Raw genomic sequence first — 26,788 nt, 5'->3', positions numbered from 1 at the left:
GGGTTTCTCCGTGTAGTCCTGGCTGCCCTGGAACTCGCTCTACAGACCAGGTTGGTCTGGAACTCAAAGATGTACCTGCTTTTGCCTCCAGTGTCTGCTGGGACTAAAGGCGTGAGCCACCATGCCCAGCTAGCCTCCCACTTTTTAGGGAAAACACCTCTTAGCCTCATCTTTCTTATCTATAAAATAGGATGCACTGTTAGGATAATGTGGAGTGGTCCACAGCATAATAGCAGCTCTCTCACCCTGGGCATCATTGTAAGTGATTCAGCAAATCTCTGTGCATTTAAGTGGTGAGGTCACTGGTCATAGTGGCTCTCGGCGAGGTCTCTTGTTTTCCTGCGCTTTCATTTTGTAGTACGCAGAATGAGAAGGTTGGGGCGCAGCTGGGCTCTTTCCAAGTGTGACCTGGGCCGGTAGAGCCAATGGTGGGTAGTCAAGGAGAACCTAGCATGTATGAATGGCACAGCTGCTGTCAGCGCCCAGACAGGAGATAGAAGAGCTTTCCAGGATGCCCATTTCTTGCTACTCACAGAAATACACTCCGTCCTTGAGAAAATCAGATTGTTCCCTCAAAACGGGCAGCGGGGATTGGCAGCCCAACAGAAGACTCCTTGACCTCCAGCCGAATGTAGGATTGAGTAGAGGCAGCCAGGGTGGACTGACCAAAGCTGAGTGACAGTGAGCTGCCGTGCTTTGGCGTGGGGATAGATCTGTCCACTTCTGCAATTGTCCTGAAATGGGTGGGGCTATACTGAGGAGTTGGGGAAAGAACAGATGTGCAGCTTTCGAAATCCAGAACAGAAGCAGGTCGTGCCACAGCCTCAAGATGAAGGTGGGAAACAGGCTTCCTTTGCCAGCTGCTCAAACAGGGGACAAAAATCCTCACTCAGCTCTCCAGGATGCCGAGTAGACATGGGAGCGGGTATGTAGCCAGGCATCTGGGAGATGACGAGGATGGTGGCGCCATGGCTACAAACCGGAACAACAGCCGGAAGCTTTTGTTTGTTTGCTTGTTTATATTTTGAGCAGCCTGGGGCTTCCAGCATGGGATAGTTCAGGGGGAATGCTGTGTTAACAAGGGTTAGCCTGCTGATGGCCGGGCTCTGCCATTCATCGTCCACTCTCCTGTGTGCTGTGAGTGAGCCAGTTCAGTGCCTTCATTCTCCTTAGCTGGGTCAACTTATGTAGAGTCCAATGTGTAGTAGGTGCTCAGTGAAGTGTAAGCATCAGAATCCATGGGACTGGGGATGTAGCTCCCCTGGTAGAATGTTCACCTGGCATGTGAGTCCCAGATTTTAATCTTGGTACCACATTTAAAAAAAAAAAACCAGCCATGGTGACACACACTTAAACTTCCAATACTCAGAAGTAGAACCAGGCGGATCAGAAGTTCAAGGTCCTGTTCCGCTACAGTGATGTTTTAGTCAGGTTTCTATGCTTGTGATGAAACACAGTGACCATAGGGGAGGAAAGGGTTTATTCCAGCTTCCAGTTCTCAGGTCACTGGGCATCTGTGAGATGACTTCTAATGAAGTCACAGCAGAACTTCAAGGCAGGAATGCTGGTCACTGGCTTGTTCCTCATGACTTGCTCAGCCTGCTTTCTTACAGCACCCAGAGCCATCAGTCCAGGGGTGGCACTGACCACAGTGGTCGTGACCTTCCCACTTCGATCATGAATCAAGAAAATCTTCCACGGTATTAGGTCAGCATTAACAGGATATGTAAGTTTGAGTTATGAACAAAGAGGAACCTAACACGAATGGAGCATGGCTCAAGTGATTTCTCAGGGTTTTAAAAAAGACATTTTGTGGAGGTTGAGGAAATGGCTCAGGCAATAAAGTGAGGACCTGAGTCCTGTACCCAGAACTGATACGCAAGCTGGCATAGTGGTCCATGCCTGTTTTCCCAGTACTGGGGCAGCAAAGATAGGCAGATCTCCAGACCATATTGGCCTCAGCCCGGCTCAGTCAGTGAGCCTTAGGTTCTATAAAAGTCCTGTCTCAAAAAAAAAAAAAGCCAAAAACAAAACCAAAGACAAAACAGAACAACACAACAACAACAAACTGGAGGAGCTGGCAAAAAAATGGCTCAGTGGGTAGAATTCCTTGCCACTGAGCCTGGTAACCTGAGTTTGATCCGAGGAACATCATCATCAGAAGAGAACTGACTCCCATAAACAATCCTCTGACCCACATGCCCCAATGTACAGTGCACACATGCACACACGAACAAATAAAGTAATTAATATAATAAAAATAAAATGGAGAGAAAAATGAGGAAGCTCCTGATGTCTGGCCTCTGATTGTACTTGCACATACATGCTTATGCACTGTCAAGCACATGTGCTCATACACACATGAACACACACGTGTACACACACACACACACACACACACACACACACACACACACACACACGAATGAACTCATGCACGCAAAGTTTTTGGCGACTGTCCCTGATCTTAAGCCTGTTAAGACTGTCACTGAAACAAGATCAATGGGGGCTTCACCCACAAATGTCTAGAGCTTAGGGTTCATGAGTGGGATGGGATGTTAGCAATACTAGGCAGCTGATACGTGGGATGTGCTTGCATTTAAGCTTTCCTAGTGGAATGTCCTCTAAACAGTTTCCCTCTTCTGAACAGTAAAATCTGGGAATCAGACAGTCTCGCCTCTCTTCTCTTCTGCCTTTTTCGGAAGAGTTTTACAATTCCAGAGCAGAGCTGGGGCTGTGGAGGCATTCAGCTCGTCTGATTTTCCATAGCTTTGTCCTGAAAAATGCAGTCTTGGCAGCGAGGGGAGCTGCTTAAAGAGTCATCATCCTAGGCAGAACTCAGAGTCCGAGGGCTGGCGGATCCTTGCCACTAAACGGGACCAGCACACGGGTCAGGTAGCCGCCGCTGCCGCATCTGCACGTGCTTACCTCACTCACTTTTTCTCTCAGGAGCATGGGTTAGAACAGCACCCTGCCCTGTCCGGGTTTTTACGGGCGGCATTTACAAAGCTGTTCCTCTTGAATAGGGTTATCTTATATTTCTATCCCTGAACTAGCACGTGAGCCTGAGAAATGGAGGCTTGGTACCAAACTTGGTGTGAACATGGGGAGTCTTCCTGGGTCTGACACTAAGCCCGGGTGTTACCCCTCCATCCCTGAGTTGACCTGTAGGAGCTCTCCTCCATGCTCATCTGAAAGTCATGCTCATCTGAAAGTCTCTCCCCATGAGGAGCTGAAGACCGTCGTACAGTTGCAGGAACAGCTTGAATCTTGCCACCTTCTGCCTTCTTATCATCTGCCCAGAGGCTCCTTTCTCACTGATGAAAAGTGAAGCTCCCAGGAATCTAGAGTCCCTTTGTGCGCCGCCCCCCCCCCCATGCACCGCCCATGCATCATGTCCAAAATTGGTTGTTTTACTTCCCACTTATGCAGAATTCCTGGGAAGACAGCAAAGAGTTGCACGTTTTGTGTTTCTTTTGAACAGAGAGGGTTTTGTTTTTATTTAGACCCATGTGTATCTTAGAGTAAATTAGCTTTGAAACTTTGACACCTCCCCTCAATACTTATCACTTATTTATTTGCTTTTATTTGGAGTTTTAGTCTTAACTCTGAAGGCTGTCTTCAGACACTCCATCTTCCTGCCTCAGCCTCCTGAGGGATGGGATTGCAGGCGTGTTGCCCGTGCACACCTGTCTGATGGGACTTCTTTCATCCCAGTCTCCAGCATTCTCTGCTTTCTCTTGACTTGGATCTTCTGTGTCCTGGGTACCACATCTCCCACCCTCTTGGGTTAGTCCTTCATTGTGAAAGTGTACATCTTCCAGTAAGAGTCCATTTGGAACACTTTGTTTACCTTAGGGATGGACAGGCTGACTGGGTATAGAATTCTAACTTTGAAATTATTTTCTTAAAAAAAATTGTTATGTTCAATTTTTATCCAGCTTTCAAGCTGAGGTTGAGAACTTTGACATTCTTTTGCTGGTGTGCCTCTTTTATCTTGGAGGCCATGGTTGTTTTTGTCCCAAGTGTCCTGAGGTTTTGCAGTGATGTGGCTCTGGTGTGCGTTTATATCTATTCGTGGGAGACACTTCTCTCTGGGTCTCATGTACCCTTAGTCTTGTGAAGTATCAAGACTTGTCAAGAATGCAGGGCCCTGAGCTCTCTGAAACCAGATCATTTACCAGGGTTGTGTTTTCACTGAGCAACTTTGAGGTAGGAGATAGGTCTTCTTCAGGACCAAGAGAGACTATTCGTTGTTCCCAGGGTCTCTTGAGCTCATGTCCAACTTGAGAACAAGGAAGACTGAGTAGTACTGTCTCATCCCTTGCACCCTTTATTTCTGGCATGAAACCCTATTTGTACTCATGATAGCTAACTCACTCAGTGTAAAACTGAAATCCCACTTCTGATGCCATTTCCCCATGGACCTAGGAAATTTTTCTTGAGCTGTTTATTTGATGATTTACTATAAACCTTGGAAGATAACTGTTTCTGGACCTTCTGCATTTTTAAAATTCACATCTTTTAAAAGTCACCAGTTCAGTGACTTTTAGTGTATTTGGATTATCACATAGTATCTCCACTATAGAAACTGCAGAAAATTCCCATATTTTTAAGAGGATGTCCATGCCTCTCAGCAGCACCCAAACGGCCCCCTCTCTGTAGCCCTGGGCAACCACTAATCTACTTTGCCGCTACAGAACATTTCATACAGATGGGATTACATAATATGTGGCTTTACATGACTGTCTTCATTGACTAAGCATAACATCTTAAAGACTTAACCATGTCATTGAATATTTGAGTACGCCACTCTGTTGTACCAGTAAACGATGCTCCCTGGTATGGAAATTAGTATATTTTCTTTGTCATTTATTAGCTGGAGGATATTTGAGTTGTTTCAATGTTTATCTCTGAGGAATGATGTCCACCCCCAAAATTCATACGTTGGAATCAAACATCCACCGAGATGGTAGTGAGGTCAAAAGAGCAGTCGCTCTTTTCATGTGGTTTGTCACAGCTAAAGATCACACTGAGGTGTGTCAGTGTAGGGGTGTGGGGAGGGAGTGCTCACACTGGGTGTGTCAGTGTAGGTGTATGGGGAGGAAGTGCTCGTGCTGGGGTGTGTCAGTGTAGGAGTGTGGGGAGGGAGTGCTCACACTGGGTGTGTCAATGTAGGGGTGTGGGGAGGGAGTGCTCACGCTGAGTGTGTCAGTGTAGGGGTGTAGGGAGGGAGTGCTAGTGCTGGGTGTGTCAGTGTAGGGGTATGGAGAGGGAGTGCTCACACTGAGGTGTCAGTGTAGGGGTGTAAGAAGGGAGTGCTTTTCTTAAGACACAGGATTAGTTTTTGCAAGAACAGATTTCTTCTCTCAAGAGTGGTTTGTTCTCTGGTGCCCTCTGTATGTATAGACAGAACACTGTGTACATAATAAATAAATCTCTCTTTTAAAAAAAAGAGTGGTTTGTTCTAGTTTTGTTTCTGTTGCTGTGATAAAGAACACTGACTAAAAAGCAAGATAGAGGAGGAAAGATTTCATCTGGCTTATAATTCCTGGTTATAGCCCATCCCTGAGGAAAAGGTAAGTGGGAATTTAAGCAGCTGGCCTCATTCCTCCCCTGGTCAAGAGCAGAGAGAAGATAAGTGCATGCTTGCTCACTGTGGCCTCAGCTGGCATCTCTGCTCTCGTGTGGTTCAGAGAACCATGACAGGCTGCTGATATTCAGGGTGAGTCTTTACCTCAGTTATAACCAAGACAAACCCCATACACACACCCATGGGCCAACCTGGGCTAGGTGATTCCTCATTAAGATTCTTTCCCCAAGGATCTCTGTGAGTTCAAGGCCAGCCTGCTCTACAAAGCGAGTCTAGGACAGCAAAGGCTTCAGTGAATAGAGAACCCCTGCCTCAAAAAAACAAAAAAAAACAAAAAACAAAAAACAAACAAACAAACAAAAAAGATGTCTTTCTAGATGATTCCATGTTGTATCAAGGACTGTTGGAACTAACCTGCTCATGGCTGATAAAAGGTCTCGTGAAGTGCTGCACACTGCTTTTCCATTCTATTCTATGCCTTTTTCTTTCATGTATTTTGGGGTCCACTGTAATGTCTTTGTGAAGAATTAGCCCTTTGTTACTGTAAAATGTTTTAATTTGACTAGTAACAGTTTTCAAGTCCATTTCATCTAGAATTAAGATAAACAATAAGATAGCCACTCCAAAGCCAAGTGTGGCAGTGCACACCTTTAACACCAGCACGTGGTGGGCAGAGGCATGTGGGTCTCTGAGTTCGAGGCCAGCCTAGTGTACAGAGTACTGTACTGGGACAGCCAGGACTATGCAGAGAAACCTCATCTCAACAACTCCCACCCCACCAAAAAAAAGAGAGCCACTCTAGATGTCTTTGCCAACATTCACACACATTCTGGGAAGTGCAGCCTCCACACTGACCCCCACTGCAGAGAGCTAGTTTGCAGGTCTCCGCTGTCACCTCATGCCAAAGCTTCCCCTGGAGATTCTGAACTGCGGAGCTTCCGTTCCCACTGAAGACCGGCTTTCTTGAGTACTTCTGTTTCCTAGATTTCAAAACTGTAATGTTAACTTTTTTCTCTGTTGTCTTTGTATTTTGGAGTTGTGCATGTATCGTATATTATATATTACATGTATGTATCTGTGCTAGCTGTGCACTCTGTGTGTGTGTGTGTGTGTGTGTGTGTGTGTGTGCGCGCACACACAATATATGTGTACATAGAGGCCAGAGGTCAATATTGGATGTCTTGCCCATCCACTGCTTTTTGAGACAGGATCTCTCATTGCACACAGAGCTCTGGTAAGCTCGCAGTTTCCTTCCAGCACTAGAGTGATGGACACCCAGGTTCTGTGTGAGTGCTGGGTACCCATGCTCAGATTCCCCTGCTTTCATGGCACATGTGTGATGAACTGAGCACACACACCCCCAGCTCTGAGATTATTATTAAAAACAGAAACAACATCTATTGTGCCAGTGGATCTTTCCAAGGACATAGAGCTCGGTGACTAATTCCAGTCTTTCAGATGTGTTAGTAGGTTGGTTCGTTAGCTATTGGCTGTTTGGGTTTTTGTTTTTTGTTTGTTTGTTTTTTTTAAAGCAATCTAGATTTTTCTTTTTTGTTGTTGTTGTTTGTTTTTGTTTTTGGGGACAAGGTTTCTCTGTGTAGCCTTGGCTGTCCTGGACTCTCTTTGTAGACCAGGCTGGCCTCGAAATCACTGCAATCCACCTGCCTCTGCCTCCCAAGTGCTGGGATTAAAGGTGTGAGCCACCACACCCAGCACAATCTAGATTTTCTTATATGTTTTCTAGCATATTTCTCCTGACCGGAGGACTTTTGAACAGTAGAGATCCAGATACCTGATGACACTTAAATACAGCTGAAGAGAGTGCTTGTGTCTGGGGCAATATTATCTTGCAGTTTTTCCTTTGTGGCAGTGGGTTGGAGCCAGAGCCACCTTTGTGCCAGGAAGGTGGGTAGTCTACCCCTCAGCTCCCTCTGCAGCCAGCATTATCTTTTACATTTAGCTCTGGGACCCGAAAACCACTGGTCTAAGTAAGAATGCTCATCACTTTCCAGATGTGCGCCCAGTGTGACAGTCCTTGAGAGCAGCGGCTTGAGAGCTTGAGGATGGGCAGGGCCTCATGCCCAGGGTCTCTGCCTCAGGAGGTCTGGGAACTGCCTGCCTTGAAGTGTGCACTTCATCAAGTTTCCAAGTGATACCTGGTGTAGAGGGATCCACCCCGCACACATACACATGTACACGCACGCTCGCGCGCACACACACACACAGAGAGAGAGAGAGAGAGAGAGAGAGAGAGAGAGGGAGGGAGGGAGAGAGAGAACCTCTATTTTGGGGGGTAAAGGGTCAAGGGTTCTCCGTGGGAACTAGGGGAGCATTGGGAAGCAGAGGAGAAGAGAGGCGGGAGGAGGGAAGGAAATGTGTGCCCATTGGCACTTAGCCCACAGCTGCTAGCTGGTGGCTGGCTTTTGATTCCTCCTTCCCCTGCACTAATAAACCATGGCGAATCTGCTTAGAGAGAGACCTCCTGGCGTCAAAGCTGCAATTTGTTTGTAGTAGTGCTGGGACTGAATGTGGGGACTTGCATGTGTCAAACATGCTCAGCCACTGAGCTACACAGTCCCAACTCTACTTCTGTGCCAGAGAGGAAAATAGGAAGGACAGGGGCTCCTGCTGCCCAGACTTCCTTCAGGGTTCTTCACACATACCTTGTTTGGAACTGCGAGAATGTGTGTGTGTGTGTGTGTGTATGTATGTATATGCAGGATCCAGAGGATTCTGGAATCCAGAGGAGCCTGGGTGCAGTCTGCTGAGCAGCTCCAGGATACTTTCTAAGGCAACAGTACACTAGGCAGTAGTGTCAGGAAGTCACGTGAGCTCAGGCTTCGATTGTCTCTTGGGTGCAGATACGAGATGCAGGGATCACCGTGTGAGCCACAGGATGAGGTGTCCAGCCCGGTGACTGGTTGGAGGAGCAGGTAGAGTGAATCCGGGCCTGAGGCCATGCTTCTGGCTTGTTTCCATTTGGCTATTTGGAGTTACAACAGTAACTACGTCATCTTTAACCCGCCTACTTCTCTTCTCTTAGTCAGGGTTACTATTGCTGCAATGAAACAGCCCCAAAGCAACTTGGGAAGGAAAGGCTTTATTCTCAGTACACTTCAGCAGCAGCACTGTTCATCATCCAAGGAAGTCAGGACAGGAATGCAACCAGGGCAGCACCTGGAGGCAGGAGCTGACACGGAGGCCACGGAGGCCACGGAGGGCAGAGTGCTGCTTACTGACTCACTCCTCACAGCCTGCTCAGCCTGCCTTCTGGTAGTCCCCAGAACCACTAGCCCAGTGGTGGCACCACCCACAATGGCCTGGTCCCTCCCTCATCAACCACTACTAAGAAAATGCCACATATATATGCATATATAGGCATGCATATATATAAACTTTTTATTGATTCTTTGCGAGTTTCACATCATGCACCCCCGTCCCACTCATCTCCCCATGCCTTCATATCTACTGTCCACTCTTTCAACCCCCGCCCCCCAAATTAAAAAACAAAAAACAAACAACAACAACAAAAACCAAAGCAAAACATGAAAAACATCATGGAAGCTACAGTGTGTCCACACAGTATACTCTTGTCCACACATCTTTACTTGCAAATGCTCTTTGCAATGAGCCATTGGTCTGGTTCGAGGCCTCTGGCTTCTGCTGTGCTGTCAATCCTGGATCCCCTCAGGCATCCTGTTCCTGTTGTCCTGTGCCATGGAGGTGCAGCTTTGTATCTGTAGGACCAGTCCTTTCACGCGCCCCCACAGTTCACAGATGGAGTAGATGTTGGGGTGGCCCAACTCAAGGCCTTAAATCTGGGCCTGGGCTCGAGTTAGTCAGCCCGCCTTTCTCCCACACCTCTCCACTCCTCTTTCTCTGCCATCTCTCTACCTCACACTTGCACGGCATTGTAGTGGATCGTGCTGCTGGCGGTCCTCTGGGTCCTTTCCCAGCCTGGGCTGCACGGTGTGGTGGCAGGTGAGCATCTATCCCTGGATTTCCTAAACCAATAAAATAATTAGGTTTGGGGGAAATTCCCAAAGACACTTATATTTGATATTCGGTATTCTAGGAGGCTCGTTTTCCAAGATCATCCACTCAGCTGTCACGTGGCCCAGCAGGAGAGCAGTCTCTGGGGTTTTAATCTACAGCCTAGAGCTCAGAGGCTCCAACCCTGTGGTCCCAGAGCCTCCCTGTCCTTCCTGTCCGCTGGATCCTGTGGCTGTGGAACAAAAGGAAGTTCATTGCTGTGACAGGCAGGCAGCCACTCTAGGGAAAGCATGACGTATTGTGTGGTGTAGGGGAAAGCCAGTATTACCAGATCCAGTAATCTGGCTTGTAGACAGAGGCATGACCCCCGAGCGTGCTGTCTGTGACTGAGCATAGAATTTATATCATCTCAAAAGGAGGTTTTAAAATCAGTGTGGGCTTGTCTTATCTGTTTCTTTTAGATATGAAATATATCTTACCTAAACTTTTTTTTCCTTTTGGAAATAATTAGATTGTTTCTCTCATTACAATAGTTAGCACACGTTGAGCACTTACTGTGTACGAGGCTCTGTATAAAGTGACAAAAATATAAAGAGTGGGAGGTAGGGAAATACAGTTTGTAGGAAGAAAGTATATTAGTTATTTTCCTTGTTGCTGTCACAAAAATACAGGACAAAAGCAACTTAGGGAGAGGAGATTTTGTTCCTGCTCATTGCTTGGGGGTGTCATGGGTCACTGTGGGAAAGAGTGCGAAGCAGCTAGTGACATGGTGTCCCTAGCCAAGAAGCAGAGAGAGAGGAATGCTTTTTCCTTCCATGCATTTTGGGAGCATAAAGATGATATACCTGTGAAGGTCTCTTTGCTTGTTTCTCTTGGAGACAGGACTTTGTGTGGCCCATGCAGCCTTTGAACTCACTGCGTATCCTGGCTTGCTTCCTATTGCTGTAATAAAGACCATGACCAAGAGCAACTTGAGGAGGGGCGATTTATTTTACCTTTCAGCATACACTCCATGCTGAAGGCAAGTCAGGACAGGAACACGAGGCAGGAACCTGGAGGCAGGAACTGAAGCAGAGGCCTGGAGAAACCCTGCTTACTGCCTTGCCCTCTGGGCTCACATTCAGTTATATCTCTCAGGACCACCCACCCTGGGGTGGCACTGCCCATGGTGCGCTGGGTCCTCTATCATCAATCATCAATCAGAAAAAAAGAAAAGCCCCACTGGCTTGCCTATAGGACAGTCTGATGAAGGCGTTCTCTCATTGAGGTTCCCTCCCCCGAGATGACCCTAGCCAGCCAGCATCCTATGTAGCTGTGGAAGTGACCTTGGCATGTACCACCATGTCCTATTTATGCCACACTGGAGATCAGACCCAGGCTCTCATGGTTGCTGGGCATCCCTGGTTCCCCATGTAGTTTTTGGCTCTTAGAAAAAGCACTAGCATAGCTTTAAAATTATATGCTCACCAAAATTGCCAATTCATAAAAGATGACTACAGTGATAAACAGAACGGGATGTGTCAAAGTGGAATCTTATTTGCAATGGTGAAACCTTTAAAGAATCCTTTACAGTACTCTGTCAGCGTCAAATCTCTACCACGCACCAATAGATGAAGATTCAATGCCTCCCCAAAAGTGTCAAATGCCGGAGATCGAATGGTTTTCCTACAGCTGTAAGAAGTACATGAGAACAGACAGATCTACAGAAAGAAAGTAAATTTGGAGGAGGGATGGACTGAAGAGACAGTTCACAGGCATAAGGCTCCTTTTGGGGTAATGAAAATGTCTTGACACTTGGTTATGGCAGTTGATTGCACAACCTTATGAATATACCAACCCCACTTGGATCAAAACAGTTAATTTTATGTTACATGAAATTTGCCTCCATAAAAGGTGAGGATTGATGCTACAGAGGTGTGGCCACTCATATCTCATCTTTGTTCTCCTCTCTCTCTCTCTCTCTCTCTCTCTCTCTCTCTCTCTCTCTCTCTCTCTCTCATAGTAAAGGGTAATCGCAAGTGTGAGTTGAACTGCCAGGCAACCGGCTACCGCTTCTATGTACGACAGGCTGAGAAGGTCATTGATGGCACCCCCTGTGATCAGAATGGCACGGCCATCTGCGTGTCGGGACAATGCAAGGTAAGTGCTGCCGGACTTGGAGTCTGTGGGTTATTTAACCTGTGACTGATGGTTTTCCAAGGAAGGGATAACCAGGAGCTTTGACCTCTGGGGCAGTTGGCTGATATGGACCAGCTTGCCCACTCCCTACTGTCGATCCTTGAGAGTCGCCCTGTGTCATTGGGTGATTTGTGTTCACCCTTGCGTGCTTCGCGGGGGTGGGGGCGCCTTGACACTTGACAGTCTTTCCTGGAGATGTCTGGTGCTCCTTCCCCACCTATGAAGTGGGGGTTGTAGAAAGGGCATAACTGTCTCAGGTGGAAACGGGTGGTGCCAACGTGCGGGTGGCATTTCAAGAGAATGGTGTATTTTATCCCGTCTCTGCTATATGAGGCAAGCTTCCAAAGGAAAGTTGTTGAGTGTCTTTTATAGCAGAAGACGGAGTTTAAACAGGAAGTTTTGCACCTCCTCGGGCTTCTGAAATCTACTTTACATGCTTCCCCACCCAGCATTCAGTAGGATGCTCCGTGGGTGACAGAAAGTGCCACGTAGGTAAAAAACATGCATCCTAAAATGAGAGAGCAGGCTTTATAACCACACATGCCTCTACCTGGCCTTCTACCCTCCTTTCATCTACAAATGCATCTCAGGAGCTCTGGCTTAATTGGAGCCTTGCAAGACAGGCTGCTGCGGTGCTGTGTCAGCTAGTGCATCCTAGCCGGCAGGACTAATGGTCATCAAAGGGCAAGCCCTTTGGCTGTAGTGTTTTTGAATGTAGGTTTCTGTGTGTTTAGCATCAGAGCTAATAAAGTATGCTTTGTAGATCTCTAAGGACAGCCTCCTCCCTCATCGCCTCCAAAACCAACAAGAGAAACCCTGTGGGATAGGTCCATGTTCATGTGCCTCTGCCACAGCACATGACTGGAGGTCAGAGGACGACCTTTACCTTGTTTTGAGACAGCGTCTCTTGTTCCTGCTCTTCCGCTGATCCAAGCTTCCTGAGATTCTCCTGTCTCCTCCTCCCATCTCCCCATAGGGGTTTAGGAATTAAAACCTGTGCTTCCACATCTGGCTTTAAGTAGATGCTGAGGATTCAGACTCAGGCCTTGCTGGTCACACTGAGCCAACGCTTTAGTGCTCTACCTCCAAGGACTTAGACAGTCCTGAGAGAGACAGAGAAAGAGACAGAGAGACAGAAAGACACACAGAGAGAGACACACAGAGAGAGAGACACACACACACAGAGAGAGATTGAGACCCTTGCTGGTTGGAATTTGCTTTCCTGTAGAATTTAGTCCCAGCTGTTACAAAAATTCCTACAGTCTCAGTTTCCAGAATTGTATGAATGTTACTGTGCAGAGAATATGCATCTTTCAGTGCTGTTTTGATGAGAAATTTTAAAATAAGCTGTAGGGAAACTTACCAAATGCAGTATTAGTTATCTTAGAGTCTGTGATTGGAAGGAAGTTGAGGAAGATGGGCCCCTCTCCTTGACCCCTGATGTGAACGAAGTGTCTTTGGAGGAGCCGAACCATGGAAGAATTAGGATGTGGCCCCAAAGAGGCACGAAGACACCCCAATCATGGTCTCTGATCTCCATGAGCACACATACACCCCAACTGTGCACCACACATATAATTGAGACACACCCTCTGGAACCAGTCTCTCTGAGTTCAAATCTTGTCTTTTTGTCTTGGTTTTTTACTGTGTGATTTTGATAATGTTCCTCGAGCTCTCTGTGGCCCTTTGTGTCCTGTGCAGGATTAGGAGGGAGGCTGTCTTAGGTAGGTTTTTCTATTGCACAATAAAACACAGTGACCAAAGGCAACCCTGGGGAGGAAGTGTTTATTTCAGCTTAAAGCTTGTAGTCCTTCAACCAAGGAAGCCAGGGCAGGGATTCAAGGCAGGAACTGCCTCAGAGGCCATGGAGGAATGCTGCTTGACCCCCAACTCCTCAGTGGCTATCTCATACACCTCAGGACCTCCTGTCTAGGAGTGGCACTGCCCACATTGGGTGGGGCACTCCCATATCAATCACTAATTAAGAAAATGCCCCACAAGCTTGCCTACAGGTCAGTCTGGTGACAGCATTTCCCAATTGAGCTTCTATCTTCTGAAAGGACTCTGGCTTGTGTTGTGTTGACATGAAAGCCAGCCAGCATAGGGGTGCTTAGCTCCCGTGCTAAGATCAGGAAGAACAGCCTTGTTATACTGCTTGGCTTTCAGTAAGCAAGCTGACATTTTTAAATATTATTATCACATTCTACCCCACATATTTCCCTTTTCTCCACAATAGCTTCCTATGTGCTGATATTTTACCTTTTTCTGGTGTGTGTGGCAAACGACAGATTAGTGAGGTTCATATTGCCTTCCAAAGTAGTGTCTACATTGTAGTGTGAGAGCCCAGAGCAATGCCCTGCTGGTTCCATTCCTCGGTTCTGCAGAAGGGCGGGACAGTCTGCTTCACCTGTGGACTCCCATGTGATGCAGATGTGGTAGGGTTCTCTGGCTCATATACTGAGTGGCAAGCTTTGAAGGGCACATCATGCTAGCAATGGGCCAGCCATGTAAATAGGGGGCAGTGGGGGGTTTGGGGTAGGGGTGCAGTGCTCTCCTTCCACTGGGAAACAGCATGTCTGTGCCGCTGCTTGAGTCAGATAAGGAGAAAAACTGACTCCCACAACTTGTCCTTTAACCTCCACAGGAGCATCACACAAGCACCCTCCCCACCTCCTCACATGGATAAATAAATAAATGTTAAACTGCTGCACAGCAGTCTGAAGATGATCAAATACTAAGCTGGACATTTCCTAGGCTATATTTTTTTTTCTGAATAGATACACACGCATATGTGTCATTCTGTCATTCCTCCCCTACCCCTTTGCTCCCCAGACACTGTGGCTTCTATTTGTTTGTCATCAGTGCGTGGCTGATACAGTGTTTTGGATGCAGAAATGCGAGAAAACACCAGCAATATGAGTCTTTCCAAAATACACTGCATTAGCTTACGGTGATTGTCCCCAGTTGCACCCGTTTTCCTGCAAGCAGCCTAACTACATTTTTCTTCACGGCTGGAAAATATCCCGTTGTGTTTCTAGCATGTGAGTGTCTTAGTGGGAAGGTCATGCTGCCATGACCGTTATGATACCCTTCCATTCGTCCTGTGCGGTTACTTGAAATTCCCTCACTGAAGTTGCTGGAGGCCCTGGCCGAGGGCGCTGCCCTTTAGAGCATCACTATAAATAACCTGACATGAATTTACTTTCCATTTGTATAAGGTAGAGGTTCCTCCTGAATATCCAATTCCAAGCCTGGAATTCACATGGTAACTCCGCCTCCCTGACACACGGGCCGACACCTGACACAGTTGTCACCTGCTCCCTGGGACACACTTGTCTGCCTCCTCTGCCATCATCCTATGGAGCCTTTCCTGGTTATGTGAATTAAAAAGAAAGATGAGGCCTCCAACCAAAGTTAGAGGGAAGTGGGGTGTGGTGGTGTGTACCTGGAATCCCAGAGCTTCGAAGAGTGAGCTCAGGACTAGTCTGAATGACATGGGTAGACTCTCTAAGGAGAGGTGACAAGTCTTCCTGAAGTAGAAACCTAATGTAAGCAAGCCAAGCAGCAAGGGGAGATATAAACTCTGTCCTACCTCCAGGACAATGAAGGGCTAGGCCAGCTTATAAACACTTAATGCCCAATCTAGCTCTAGATAAAGCCTGTATTTACAAGGTTGCTAGAGTTGTTGAGAGTTGGAAGGATGCTAGCAGGACTGGCTTCCTGGAAACTGAGGCACGAAGGAAAATGGGGGTTCCGCTTTAGTCCCTCAGTGCTGGGTGATACTCTCATTTTGACAAAGATCAAAGGATCTCACAGGCTGTGTTCCAGACCAGTGACTACTTGTAAATAGGCCCTAAAGGTCAGGGTCACAGCCATCCCATCCTTTAAAGGTCAGAGAAGGAAAGGATGGCCACAGAGAACCCAGCCTCTTCCTGTCTGTATCAGTGGGACTATCTGGCCCATCTTCAGAGAGATCTCTGAGATCTCTATTACAGCCCTGTCCAGTCAGAGCTGTCATTTGTGACAGTGCAGTCACATTTTGGAAAATGAACAGAGCTCCAACCATCTTTTCTACCCTTAAGCAGCTCGTCAAGCATGTTGGGCATAAGCTTTACTTTCCTCAGTTGAACTTCATCTTTAAAAACTTCTTCTGAGTTTACAGTCTGATGTGTAGATACTATTTTTTTTTTTTACCATACCTTAAGACAATGAGATGACACTTGGCCTTGAAGGTCAAGCTGGTGTTCAAAGGAACGTGATCACCTTGTGTGAAGGTTTGGCAACAGGTCCCTAGATTCCTGGCGACCAACTGTTCAGAAAACACAGCCTTCCAGGCATGAGGTTCAGAAGGCACAGAAGGCCCACCACCTCCTCTGTTAGAAACCACTGTCACCATAATCACTATCATTTACAAGGTCTGTGGTCACAAAAGAACAGCCCAGGAGTAGTGCGCTGCAAAGAACAGGCTATTTCAGCATCCCAACAGGCACTGCTGCAAGTAGCAAGAGCTCTCTGAGGTTCTCTCTCTCTCTCTCTCTCTCTCTCTCTCTCTCTCTCTCTCTCTCTCTCTCTCTCTCTCTCTCTCTCTGTGTGTGTGTGTGTGTGTGTGTGTGTGTGTGTGTGTGTGTGTACATGCATGTAGAGGCTAGAGGTTGACAAACTTATTGTCTTCAGTTGCTTTCTGCCTTAGTTTTGTTTTGTTTTGGTTTTTGGTTTTTCGAGACAGGGTCTCTCTGTGTAGCCTTGGCTGTCCTGGACTCATTTAGACCAGGCTGCCTTAGTTCTTGAGATGGAGTCTTTTACTTAACCTGGGGTTCATTGATTGACAAGGCTAACCTGGCTGGCTCTGGGGCCCCAGACATCCACCTATCTCTACCTCCCCAGTCCTGAGACTATTGATGCACAGCCATTTCTCTGTCCGTTTACTCCATATTGCCTTTTCTCTTTTGCTTGCCAGCTGTATTTTGTGGATTCTTCTTAGCACGCACACACACACACACACACTCTTTTTTCTTTTATTGTGTGTATTGGCATATCCTCAAAAGACCTGGACTTCATTTTAGTATCATTTGCACTGTGGTCCTAGCATTTCCCCCATCTTTAGTGGTTTTCTATCTGGTCATGAGAGGAAACTCCCTAAAATGGATATCCTGTCCACCATGATCTTAGAGGGCAAAGGGTCACTTTACACCATGAATATGCAACCTGCCACATGACTATTCATTAAAAGCTTTAAAATCCATGGCACAGAACCCACTGGGCTGTTTCCAAAATTCTCTTTGGGGTGCTTGCTCTGTTAAGTGAGCCAACTTCTTCTGCTTCAACTATGTCTCTAGACTGAATTCTTTCCTTCAAGAAGATGAGACCCAGAAGACCCCCATATTATGTGTGTACATATAAGTAAAACCAAGCTTATATTAATCAAGAAGTCAAGACATATTTAATACGCTAGGTAGTTGTCCAAGTAGTTAAACATGAGAGGAAAAATACCTAATAGAAAAGAAATATATAACTAGGGAAATTCATCAGGTTTATGCTCACTTTCAGCTTTAAAGTTTTTTAAAGGCAGATTGCCACAGGCAATGCCTCATTTGCAGGAGTCTGGGGAGCTTGGCCCCCTATATATACTGCTCCACACATGAGCCTCGCGCGCTTGTCTGGAGGTTCTATCAGGGCAGCACAGCTACGCTTGCGTCCTGGCCAAAAAAATGTTCTCCCTCTTCTTAGACCGTGTGTGAGGCTTTAAGAGGATGTAAGCGCAGGGGCAGGGAGGGAGGGAGGAGGCACCTGCCTAGCAGGATCAGCAGAACCAACACTGGTGATCTGATGATGTGACCAGGTCCACTCATATCTCTCGGATTTTTAGAGGTACCGAGAGCAGAGCATGGGCTGTAAAGTGATAACCCTTTGGAATCTCATTCTTGGTTCTTTTCAGAAAAGGAGGTTTACCACTAGTTTCTCAGTTTGCCTATTCGTTCATATATTTAAGAACATCTACAGAATAATTTATAAATTTTAAGCACCGAAGATAAAATATGTACGATCATGTCTCCCCCCCCCCCACACACACACCCTATAGATAATAGTTTCCTGGTTTAGACACTCAGGCCTAACTGTTAACATAGCATGATGAGCTTTTAGCAGTCGCCATAAGGGAGCGTTAGAATGATTTGCTTCGGGTCGGAATCAGAGGGAGTTAGTTCCCAGGGGGGAGCTTATAAGCCTGGACTTAAAAGTAAGTGAGAAGTCAGTCTTCCAACCTGTCTCAAGGTTGAATCGTGTGATTACCTAGAACAAATCACCCAGTTCAATTAGTCATGGGACACTAGAGCTCTAAGCAGCTTCTCTGTGAAGCTGGTGAGATGGCTCGGTGGGTCAAACATACTTGCTGCCAACCGATTCTTCCAAGTTGTCCTCTGAGGCCCTTCCTTGGTACATGTGTGTAGGGAAATGCTCTGCTGGCTTAATCACAGATACAACAAGAGCAGTGAGCCTGCAGCTTAAAAGATTTTTAACCACAAAGCGCCATTTTGACCAGGAGGCCTAAGTCCTGAGACATGGCTGCAGGCTTTCTCAGTTACCACCTATGTAATTCCTTGCCTGCCCCGTATCATGTTTCTCAATTATCCCCAATACCACTCATAATTATCCATTCAACAGCTAGCAGATCCTTGTCACACACTGGGGCTAGGCATTGGCCCTAAAACAATGGAAAAGATGAACACAGTTCCTACCACCCTGAGCTTGGAGCCTGGCAGGAAAAGCAATGAGAAGCCAATGGCAAAAGAATTACAAAGTAAAATGAGTCCTCAGCCGTCATCAATCTCCTGAAAACATCAATAATTGTGGAAAGCCACATTAAATGGAGTGTCACACAGAGGTGTCTGAGGAGCACGGGTCCAGGTAACAAATGGAAGCAGTATAGTTGACCTCTGACTGCCGGAGGGAGAGACTTGGCTCTCATGAGGTGCTCAGTGGCTGGCAGATATTGAGGTGCCTGTTTTGTGCTCACCTTGTCCATAGTTAATCTAGTCTCTTGCTGGGGCCATCCTTAGCTAAGGGAGCCCCTCCATCTTCCTAAACATGTGCTGCCTTCAGCAATGGAAACCTGTACTGAGCCATTGTCTAGGCCTCCACAGACTCCCCTGGGAATGGGATGACATAGTGAACCCGGAATGGAATATGAAGTCATTGCAGGATGCCCAATATCAAAAGAGGTCTGTGGGGAAGACTGAGGACAGGATGGCCAGAGCTTCCAGTGTAGTCTGATGGCCAGTCCTGGGCTAGAGTACATGAGAGAGAGAGAGCGCTGCTCAGGGTGCCTTTTCCAATGGCTTTCTAACGAGATGGGCATCTTGCCAAGCTCTATCTGAACTGGTAGGGGTGGGTACCTGACACTTAGAAGAAGAGGAGAAACCCACCGAGGCCCTGCTCCTAAGCCAAGCACAGGCCAGCACTGTGGCTACCACCTGTCCTGGTTCTAGAGCCAGACAGCTACAGAATGCTCACTCGATATGTCCCCAAGGCATGGCATATGAATCAGGTTCACACCCATGCAGGGTCTGGACAGCCCATGCAGCCTGTTCGAACCAAAGGACTAAGGGGAACTGTGAAAAAATGCCATGACCAAAAGCAGCTTGGGGAGGAAAGGGTGTATTATTATTCCCTCCCACTGTGAAGGGAAGTCAAGGCAGGAACTCAACTCAAGGCAGGAATCCGGAAGCAGAAACTGAAGCAGAGGCCATAGAGGAATGCGGCTTACTGGCTTGCTCCCAGTGGCTTGCTCAGTTTGTTTGTTTGTTTGTTTAATGTGCATTGGTGTGAGGGTGTCAAGTCACCTTGAGCTGGCATTAGACAGTTGTGAGCTGCCATGTGGGTACTGGGAATTGAACCCAGGTCCTCTGGAAGAGCAGACAGTGCTCTTAACCACTGAGTCATCTCTCCCACCCTCAGTTTGCTTTCTTATCTACACCAGGACCATCTGTTCAGGGGTGGCACTGCTCACAGTGTGCTGGGATCTCCCACTGTAATCATTAATCAAGAAAATGCCCAAAGGCTTGTCCGTAGGCCATAGTGTTGGAAACAGTTTCTCAATTGATCTTATTCTCTATAGATGACTCTAGTTTGTATGAAGTTGACAAACACTAGCTAGCCCAGGAAAAGTAGCTCATGTCCTCCAGGTCCCTACACAGATGTCTGCAGAAGCAACTCATGTCACCTACTGGTAACTTGTGGGATCAGACTCTTATTAAGGTGGACAGAGTGTGCTTAGCACAGTGAGGGCTGGGGTGGCAACCTGGCTCTTATAAGATGCGAAGGGAACCTCTGTCATTTCACCACCCTCCTTAGGCATCCTCTATAAATTGCTATAAATTGCTGCCGAAGTCTGAGAGAACTAAGTATTGCTTTCTACCACGAATTTGATGGGAAACATCTGGAAAGACAGGCTGGAGTGCTGCACACCTCAGCAGAAGTCATTGTTAGAAGACAAACAAATAGGACACAATATTTCATTGTGGTTTTTCAGTGCAGAGTCTTGTGTGTCCCAGGTTGGTCTTGAACTCACTAAGCAGCTAAGGATGACTTTGAACTCCTGCTCCTCCTGAATCCACTTCCCTAGTCCTGGCATTATGGTACCCTACCATTATACACAGAGAGAGAGAGAGAGAGAGAGAGAGAGAGAGAGAGAGAGAGAGAGGTGGGGGAGGGAGAGACGGAGGGAGGGAGGGAGAGAGAAAGAGAGGGAGAGGGAGGGAGAGAGTGTGTTAGGTAGTACTTAAGAGCTAACAGGACTTCATGCATGCTAAGCATATCTTATGGTTTTGATATTCAGAAATTCATCCCGTTTAAACATCAAAAATATTATTCTGCTGTGCTCAGTGGCACAGGCCTTTAATCTCAGCACTCAGGGAGGCAGAGGCAGGTGGATCTGTATGAGTTGAGGACAGCCTGGTCTACAAAGCAAGCCCAGGACAGCCAAGGCTACACAGAGAAACTCTGTCTTGAAAAACCAAGAACAGCAACAACAACAACAAACAAACAAACAAATTATATATATATATATATATATATATATATATATATATATATATATATATATATATATATATATATATTCTTTCCCCCAGTGTATGCCTAGTACCTCATACCACAAAAGGAAACAACCACCTTTTGATAACATCTTTATGAAGACAGGTTTTTAACGTACCTACTTGCCAGTTGGTGTTTCATTATTTTACTTTCGAAAGGTATTTTATTACAATTATTGATACATGCCTGTGTGTAAGCATGCCTGTCTGTGCCACAGCTCCTACACATGGAGGTCAGAGGAAAACTTGCAGAAGTTAGTTCTCTCATTCCACCTGGCAGGTCCTGAGGCTGAACTCAAATAAGTCATCAGACTTGGTGGCAAGCGCCCTTACCCATGGAGCCATCTCACCAGCTTTCATGCTCTGTTAGCTTTCTTCCCACTCGACACCTACAGCACACACTAACTTGTACTTTGTTTCTCTTCCTTGCCGTGTTTTGGGGGAGCTTTCCATCTACAACTGAACTTCCCTCATTTTACACGCGTGTGGTATGGGATGGTATAGCTGTGACGCTCAGATAGGTCACACACATTCTTTGGCGATTAGCAGCAGTGCCGTAACAGACACATGCGCATATAGGTCCCTCTACACCTTTACAAGCACCTGATAAACTCTCAGAAGCAACGTGAGAGTGGGTATATATATTGGACGGGAGGGATGGTTCAGCAGATAAGAGCACTTAACGCTCTTCCAGAGTTTGGCACCCAGTATACATGTTGCATGACTCAACACTCCCTGTAACTCCTGTTCCGGGGTATCCAACCCCCTCTTCTAGTCTCTATGCAGACTCACGCTCATGTCACACATGCACGTGCACATGCGCATGCAGGATACGGGATCTGAATCTTGAGGAGGCATTTGCTGATTGGCCCACTTTCCTTAAATGTGTGTCCCAGCCTCCTGGCCTGCCTTGGTCCTAACCGGGGCATCACTTACATTCCTCTATGCGATCTGTCTTCTTGTAACTTCTGCAGTTCTTCTATTCAGCTGTTGACCATGTTAGTTTGTTTGTCCGTTCGTTTGTTGTTTCTCTTCAGTAATAGGAGTTTTTCATATGCCAGACACTTTTCTTTTTAACATTGTAAATTGCAAGAATGTTTTTAGTGGGTGGAGGCAGGTAGCCTTTTCACATGGGCCTTTGCCGAAGGGGCTTCTTTCTTTTCATGCAGATAGGTCATCTGACACATCAACTGAGACTTTGGGTGCTGAAAGAGATGACTAAAAACAAAAACAAAAACCATGGTTCATGCGCGATGCTTTCTAGAACTGGTTGATCATGACATCCAGTGGCAAGTAATGAAATTGCAATCCTTTGGAGCTGCTCAGAAGGAAACTATCATAAATTACTGTTCTCATTGAGAGATGGCTAGATCTGGGTAGGGGTTCGAAGTTTACTGCCCATATTGTCCTTGGCTGGTGTCATAGTTTGAGCAGCACCCCTGGGCCCATTTCCGCCCGACATAATGTTCTTCTTATAGCAGTAAACTTCGAACCCCTACCCAGATCTAGTCAATGGACAGGACATTCTCCACCATTGAGTGGAAAGTAGGGTCTGACTTTCACACAAACTCTGGTGCCCCATTTTTGACCACATCCCCTTGATGGGGAAGCCTGGGGCACTCAGAGGAAGGATAGCAGGCTACCAAGAAGAGACTTGATACCCTATGAGCATATACAGGGGGAGGAGGTCCCCCTCAGTCACAGTCATAGGGGAGGAGAGTAGGGGGAAAGCGGGAGGGAGGGAAGAATGGGAGGATACAAGGGATGGGCTAACCATTGAGATGTAATATGAATAAATTAATAAAATATTTTTTAAAAGAGAGATGGCAATAGACTAAATAGAACAAAATGAAATAAGTGGAACTACAATTCTGTGGCTAAGAAGCAGGGAAACCTCAGACTAAAAGAGTGGATTCTTATGATGATACCAAGAGCCACAAAAAGTACCCAGGCACTTTATAGACAGAAAATAAATACACCGCTGCCCACACTTAATTCTATGTTAGCAAGTTAGGTGGTTTTGATTGTTTAAAATCAGCCTTATGTCAACACTTCTCCAACAAGAAATGGTGTGAATTTACAAATCCAGGGCCTTGACCGGGTCATACGTGTTCTGACAATCAACCTGTAAGCACACAATTGTTGGAACGCTAAAGGAGATTTTTGCCGTGCGAAGAGCTGGGACAGCATGGTGTGGGCAGTGAACACCAAGTAACTATGCCAAGGGTGACGGTGGTGGATATTTCGGCGGTAATAATGGTTTTGGCAGGTGATGGTGTGAGAAAGTGTCCAGGTTCATCAGTGTGGGTAGCAATGGCAGTGGTAGCTAGGTGTGGACACTGTCCTGGGTATTGTGACTGGATTCTGGGGTCAGAGAGCCTCAGGAACCGCCTTATGATGTAAGGAGTACAGAATGTGTGAGACTCAGGTAAAAGGAGCCAGTGACTGCTGAGGTCCTAGAGTAGGGAATGCTGGGGAGTTGGATGCAGCCTAGGGGAGAGTGTCCCACCTGCCCTTAACAGAAAGAGTTGACATTCAGTAGGGACAACTGGTACTTCCCTTCCCAGGCTTAACTGCTCTGAGCCTCATTTCTCGAGTCTATATTGTGGGGTTGTAGCAGCACTGGCCCTGCAAGGTTGTGAAGGTTAAACTAGAAGACGCATGTAAGGTCCTGGGCACCTTGTTACTCTCTGGAGGGCGGAGTTGAAAAGCAGATGGAGAACAGGGTACCTGGAGCAGCTCTCTCTGCTTAGAGAGTGTACTTATCCTGTATCTTCCACGCAGGTAGCCTTTCGGGGTGGCGTCCTGGGCCTGGCCAGCCCCTCCGTTTCCAGCCCCTGTTAGCCTCTCATGTTCCCTTCAGATGTTCCACCCCCCTGAGCACCCTGAGGAGTGGCCATCTGTTTGAGGCCACAACATTGATCTGAAGAGCTGAAGCCTGTTGCTAGAATTGGCCAATATGCAGAAACTGTTGCTAGAATTAGTTAATATGTACAAAATTAGGGGGCGGAGACAGGCCGAGGTGAACCCAAGCTGGGCCAACTACTCCTACACACTTTATTTAGGTTTGAAGTCTTTCAAAGTACAAAGTTGGATGGGGGAAAAGTGGGAGATTTTTTTTTCCATTTTCCTTATTGAATTCAAAGTATTTCTTCAGTGGAGGGAGTTGAACTGGATGGAGCCCTGAGGCCTGTGCTGGGTTCCTCCCCTCTTTCTTGTCGGACTCCTCTGGGTTCTCATAAATACTGGTCAGAACCAGAAGCTGAATGAAGCTGTCCCTCCTGCCCAGGTCTCTTGACCTAGCTTGGCTGGCTGACCAGCTGGGATCTGGCTGGTAATTAAGAGAAAAACATTGTGCCTTTTACAAGAGGACTCAGGCATTGGTTGGCCATAATCTTGAGGCAGGGAAGCGAGGAAGCTAGCTTCTGCTAGGAGGAAAACAAAATGAAATGAAAAAACAACAAAACAACAGCAAACAAGTGCTGTAAAACAGAACATCCAGCCCTTGCCCCTGTGGGTTGTCACTGTCAGGTTTCCCCGCTGGCAGTTTCCAGAACTGTGCCACCCTGATTTTGTTTTTCATTTTAAAAGCAGATAAGCTGTGCTGTTTTTGGAAAAGCATTTAAAAAAAAAAAAGTAACCTGGCATTGGTGGCACACAACTTTAACCCTAGCACTTGGGAGGCAGAGGCAGGTGGATCTCTGTGAGTTCGAGGCCAGCCTGGTCTACAGAGTGAGTTCCAGGACAGCCAAGGCTACACAGAGAGACCCTGTCTGGAGGGGGAGGGAGCAATGTATGTTCAAAGCCGTGTCCTGCCCCATTCCCTCTGATGCACATACCGCTTTTAGTAGCACACTCAGTGTTGGATTCAAGCAAAAGGGGTAAGTGACATTTCAAAAGTTTACAAGGTGTGTTACAGATGTTCTTCAAAGGCTTGACTATTTGTTTACTTGGAAGAGAAGAAGGTCTGAGGCAAATGCTAGAAGAAAAGATGGGTATTTCCTGTCAGCTGGAAATCTGACAATCTCATAGTCACTCAAGTTCAAAGCTTTTATCTTTAGCCAATATTGGGGGCGGGGCCTGGAATGCTGAGGGCTATGGATGCAGCTCGCTGGTAGAATTCTTTCCCGGCATGGGGGAAGCATTCCCAGCACTGCATAACACTGGGCATTGTAGCAGACACCTGTAAACCCAGCAGGAAGGATGTACAGCCAGGAGGATCCAAAATTCAAAGTCATCCTCAGCTCTATAAGTTCAAAACCAACCTGGGCTACACAAATGAGACCCTGTCTCAAAAGAACAGTAAAAGGTCCTAAGAAACACACAGCATGGCCTCTCCTCTGTGGCGGTACCTTCCCTTTTTATAGCAGCATTAATACACTGTAAATGCATAGTAAATAGCCACACAGGACAGAGTGGTGGACACCAATGGGTGTCAAGGCTGAGGGTGACAGGCTGACAAGCTAGACAGGCTGGTGCAGAGGTGAGGCTGTTTAAACAGCACAGCTTCAGACAATATCACTCCTACGTGCCTTTCCTTCTAAGTTACTGCAAATAAGAAGTTCTGAGGAATCCAACTGAAAAATCTGAAAATCTGCAACAGAAAGTAGCAAGAGAATCAGTGCGTCCTCTGCAATCCGGACCCCTCTCCTGGGCTCCAAACCCTGCGATTCACTTCTGCACATGGGCTCTGAGCTTCACTGCCCCTGCCTTCCAATCCCAGTTCCTTATGTTTATTTCACACCTTGAACCTGCTCTTCAGTTTCTGATCTTGACAAGAGGCCTTCCCTCCTTTCCCCTTCCCCCCTTTTTTTTCTTGAGACAAGATTTTACTATGTAGCCCAAGCTGGCCTTGAGCTCCTGATGCTCATGCATCCTTCCACCTGTCTTTCTCTATCACCCTCTTAAATTCACATGACTGCCTCCCCGTGGATGCCCAGAAATACCTTAGCCTTAGAAGCAACCTTGTCTTATTCATCTGTGATCCTCCCACTGTCCATCACTGTGAGTCAGCGTACAATCTTTACACAGAAGACATGTTTGAATGACAGATCATCTACAAGACTGCCCGGGGAAGCAGCAAGATTCTCCCAGCCTCATACAGTCTATCCATTTCTTTCCAGGTGTTCCTGGATACGCCCCACAACCATCTGGCACAGGTGTGTCGTCCCTATGTGTGTCCAGAGACCACATTTTTGACAGTGTCAACTCCACTGGCAGGAGAGTGTTTTTAGATGATCCCACCAGTCAGTTCCAAATGGCAATTGTAAGTGAGCAGCTGGTGCCCAAGTCTGTAGGTCAAAGCATGGGTCAAGAACATTGCTTTGGCTGAAGGTTTTTGCAGGATGATGTAGGATTCAAAGCTTACCAGCGAGGGCCCTGGTCTGGCAGTATTTTCTGTGCACATCCTGGGCCTTCCTGTCTCTTATGTTGCCCTTCCTTATATGCACTTGCCAGTGGCGTCTCCCAAAGCATGAATCTAAACTTATCGCTCTCCAGACATTTGTCCATGGTCTTCAGATGCCCCTTTACTGTGCTGGGTCATTCAGTCCCAGTGACCTTTTATCGAATTCACTGGCCTAGTGCTCCTAGTCTTTAAGACAGCTCACCTTCCACGTCTCAATTCGGTCATGTCTGTTCTTGCTTCCATCTCAACCTATGGATTGCATCCCCATTGGGCTCAGATTATCCCTTCACAGGGCACCTAAGGCCATCAGAAAACACAGATATTTACATTATGATTCACAACAGTAGCAAAATTCCAGTTATGAAGTAGCAATTAAAATATTTTCATCGGTGGGGGTCACCACAACATGAGGAACTGTATTAAATGGCCACAGCGTTAGGAAGGTTGAGAACCACTGTATTCGAATGCCTTGATATGTCTGGCTGTATGTACAGAAAATGCCCCCCCTAAAGGCTTGAACACTAAGAT

At 46.8% G+C, this 26,788-nt stretch overlaps 1 protein-coding gene across 2 annotated transcripts in view; it reads left to right on the top strand.

The window, feature by feature from the left end:
• The window catches only part of THSD4 (thrombospondin type 1 domain containing 4), a 555,462-nt gene that overhangs the window by 257,106 nt on the left and 271,568 nt on the right, over nucleotides 1-26,788 (top strand). For both annotated transcript variants that reach the window (XM_084782532.1, XM_084782533.1), the window contains exon 7: nucleotides 11,589-11,725. In XM_084782532.1, coding sequence (XP_084638658.1) covers nucleotides 11,589-11,725 — 137 coding nt within the window. The remainder of the gene's footprint in view (nucleotides 1-11,588; nucleotides 11,726-26,788) is intronic.

This window comes from Acomys minous (genome assembly GCF_964271855.1).
Source record: "Acomys minous genome assembly, chromosome: 5".
Classification (NCBI taxonomy): Eukaryota; Metazoa; Chordata; class Mammalia; order Rodentia; family Muridae; genus Acomys; species Acomys minous.
Note: the sequence above shows the minus strand (reverse complement) of the source record. Positions and strands in the feature narration are given on the sequence as shown.